Genomic DNA, 3660 nt, shown 5'->3' on the forward strand with positions numbered 1-3660 from the left:
TATAATTAGAATATAATACTATTTTTTTATATATACACATATATCATGCTACTTTTTTTGATAGGGTGGTATGGTCACGTGCCATCCATCAAATTAAGACCGGTGAGTTATAACACAACATGTGACACCCATCCACCGGTCTATGTACCACACATTCATTTATTCTATAAATTGTCACTATGTAAACATCACTCCACAAACAAATCTAAGACTAATTTTAGTGATTAGTTTACACAAGTTCTAAAATAACCGGAAGATGGTCAGCATTCAGGAGTTCCGTAACGCTCAACGAGCCGATGGTCCGGCTGCGATTCTGGCCATCGGAACCGCTACACCACCTCACTGTGTGTTCCAAAGCGAATATCCGGATTATTATTTTCGTGTCACGAAAAGTGAGCACAAGAAAGACCTCAAAGAGAAGTTTACACGCATGTGTAAGTTATATGTATATGTACATGTTTTTATTTATTATTTCTATATATAAGTATATTTTTGTTAAATACTTTTGTAATGTTTTCAGGTGAAAAATCCATGATTAGAAAACGGTACATGTACTTAACAGAGGAGATCTTAAAAGAAAAACCGAATATTTGCGCTTATATGGCACCGTCATTAGATGACAGACAAGATATCGTAGTCGTGGAGGTACCAAAGCTCGGTAAAGAAGCCGCAACACGCGCGATCAAGGAATGGGGTCAACCGAAGTCAAAGATCACTCACCTCATATTTTGCACCACGAGTGGTGTTGACATGCCCGGGGCCGATTATCAGCTCACTAAACTCCTAGGCCTTCGGCCCTCGGTTAAACGGTTCATGATGTACCAACAAGGATGTTTTGCGGGTGGCACGGTCCTTCGTTTGGCCAAAGACTTAGCCGAAAACAACAAGGGGGCTCGTGTACTCGTTGTATGCTCCGAGATCACGGCTGTAACGTTCCGTGGGCCCAATGAAACCCACCTTGATAGCCTAGTGGGCCAGGCCTTGTTCGGTGATGGTGCAGCCGCTATCATAGTCGGGTCAGACCCGTTGCCTGATGTCGAAAAGCCGCTTTTCGAGATCATTTCCGCTTCTCAAACTATTCTCCCCGATAGCGGGGGCGCGATTGACGGGCATCTTCGCGAGGTCGGGCTTACATTTCATCTTCTTAAAGATGTTCCGGGCCTTATATCAAAACACATTGAAACGAGTTTAGTAGAGGCGTTCCAACCGTTGGGCATCGAAGACTGGAACTCGCTATTTTGGATCGCGCACCCGGGTGGGCCTGCGATCCTAGACCAAGTCGAAGAGAAACTCGCGTTAACGCCTGATAAACTACGAGCCTCACGACATGTGCTCTGCGAATACGGTAACATGTCGAGCGCTTGTGTTCTCTTTATTCTAAATGAAATGCGACACTCTTCGGCTACAGAGGGGTTCAACACCACTGGAGAGGGTCTCGAGTGGGGCGTGTTGTTCGGGTTTGGGCCAGGGCTTACCGTTGAGACCGTGGTCCTGCATAGTCTGTCCATTTAATCAACGGATCGTTTTTTCATCAAGAATTGTGTGCTAAAACATTCTCTCTTATGTTCTTTGGGTTTGTATAAAATTATCGGCATCTAGTTCCTTTGTTATTATCCTAATAACAATGGGTTAAGGTGTTCGGTATGCTTTCACTTACATTGATTGCATAATATATTTGAATCAAAATTTTAATACTTTGCGGTTTAGATGTTTTCGAAATAATTCTTTGGAATACTTTGGCTAATATAAGGCTAATTTTAATTAACAAATTACACAAATTGAAATCTTTCACATTTTGAGTTAGGATGCTAATCCCGGATAAAACCTGAAACAAGTAACCAAAGAATCAAACGGCTTGACACCGAATGGTACCAAGGGGAAGTCCGTCCTTAATTCGGGTTCAAGTTCCAAATTGAGAAAAAAATGGGTAAAACTAGGAATAAATTTGGAGTGTGTGAGTTTGTCTTTCATAAAAAATGGGTAAGACTGGTTGTAAGTTGTAACGGTTCTCATATAATAAAGAGAAAGCTTGTTTTCCGTACTTAGGGGGTGTTTGGGATTCCTTATTTAAGCTCCTTATAGCTTAAAACTTATGAGTTATAAGTTATAAGATGTTTGAGAAAGTTAGGTTTTGTGAGTGTATAAGGTATAAGTTGCAACTTTGTAACTTATACCTTATGCCTTAAATAAGGTATAAGAAGGTAAAATAAGGAATCCCAAACACCCCTTTAGCAATAACCGGCAACATGTTATCTTGAATATGCTTAGTTGATTGTCGGTACCAAAACAAAGAGGAATATCGGAATAAAAAATATATGTTGGCAAATTTTTATGTCTATCATCGGATTAACTAAAAGAACATATCCAATCGTTTATGAACTAGGATTTAAGGTACGACGGCTCCAGTTGAATAACAAATAAACGGACCGAGTATATCACACTAATGTGTGTAGGAAATAAGCAGACCGAGTATATCACACTGATGTGTGTAGGGTCCAGGACGTGAGGGTCAGATAAGGAAAAACATTACTTTTTGGGATATAAAAAGTATACACTAGATGGATATATTGGATTAACTCAAACCAATAATTTGTATTCATCACCTTATGAGGTTTAATTAGAACAATAATAGGACATCAATGAAAATAGAATTGAAACTGTTCTCAACACTAAAACATACTAATTAATACTCATGACCCGGACTTCTTGTCATTGCTCTCCTCTAACGGGAAGCAACTTCTCGCATAGCAGCCTAGGTCCACATTACCTCCCGAAAACACAATCCCAATGTTACGAGAATCCTTCCAAACAGGACTTTGCTTGAACTTATCTGACAGAACTGCAGCAAGGTCTATAGCACCACTAGGCTCAATTGCAACCTTAAGTATCTCGTAACAATATCTCATAGCTTGGATGATCTCTTTATCTTCCACGGTTATGATATCATCAACAAAATCACGTACAATGGGCCTACATAATCAAAATGATACATATTAAAGTAAGGAAGATGAATGCAAATGTTGTTATTGCTGTTGTTGTGTGTGATTATCGATTTAATCTATGTTTTAATGCGTTGAAGAGCTATAAAGATAATATTACCAAGTAAGATCTCCAAGAGAAGCTCGAAGGCCATCAGCAATTGTGTTGGTCTGACGCAAGGTTATGAGTCTACCCGATGCTTTGGATTGTGCTGCATCGTCTGCTCCTTTTGGCTCAGCAGCAAGGACCCGCATGGCAGGATTTATTGATTTGGCACCTATCGCTACTCCAGATGCTAATCCACCACCTACATGTTTCTACTTCACGTGAAAAGCGAAACCAACTAAAGAGTATAAGATTCATAGATGATAGCAAAAAATACATACCACTTATTGGAACTATTAAAGTGTCGAGTTGCGGGACCTGATCAAGAAACTCGAGTGACACTGTACCCTGGCCACTGTTGAAAAAACAAGAACATTCAAGTGATGTTTAAAACATATAAATATTGGAGTTCTTTCTATAGATGTTAACACAAAAATCCAATCATCCAAATATCAAATAAATAATCAATACCTTATGATACGAGCATCATTAGATGAAGGAATGAGAACAGCTCCAGTCTCATGTAATAACTTGTTTGCTGTCTCTTGTCTAGATTGCATATTAGTCTCACTCAGT

At 39.5% G+C, this 3660-nt stretch overlaps 1 protein-coding gene across 2 annotated transcripts; it reads left to right on the forward strand.

Moving 5' to 3' along the window:
* Positions 1-221: 221 nt before the first annotated feature.
* Positions 222-1640, forward strand: LOC143568726 (chalcone synthase E). Of its 2 annotated transcripts, none has more exons than XM_077054803.1 (2): positions 222-434; positions 521-1640. In XM_077054803.1, the coding sequence occupies exons 1-2, from the start codon at positions 257-259 to the stop codon at positions 1510-1512; spliced, it is 1170 nt and encodes a 389-aa protein (XP_076910918.1). In that variant the 5' UTR covers positions 222-256; the 3' UTR covers positions 1513-1640. The 2 variants fall into 2 exon arrangements, with proteins under 2 accessions (XP_076910918.1, XP_076910919.1); XM_077054804.1 differs by having other exon boundaries at positions 393-451.
* The last annotated feature ends 2020 nt before the right edge of the window (positions 1641-3660 follow it).

The sequence above is a fragment of the Bidens hawaiensis genome, unplaced genomic scaffold, assembly GCF_021521415.1.
Source record: "Bidens hawaiensis isolate Kalapana, Puna unplaced genomic scaffold, B.hawaiensis_p1.1 tig00024116_1, whole genome shotgun sequence".
NCBI classification, from domain to species: Eukaryota; Viridiplantae; Streptophyta; class Magnoliopsida; order Asterales; family Asteraceae; genus Bidens; species Bidens hawaiensis.

Coding starts and splice junctions, on each gene's coding strand:
- LOC143568726 (XM_077054803.1), top strand. CDS start 257: ATGGTCAGCATTCAGGAGTTCCGTAACGCTCAACGAGCCGATGGTCCG. Junction 435..520: donor AGAGAAGTTTACACGCATGT/GTAAGTTATATG, acceptor TAATGTTTTCAG/GTGAAAAATCCATGATTAGA.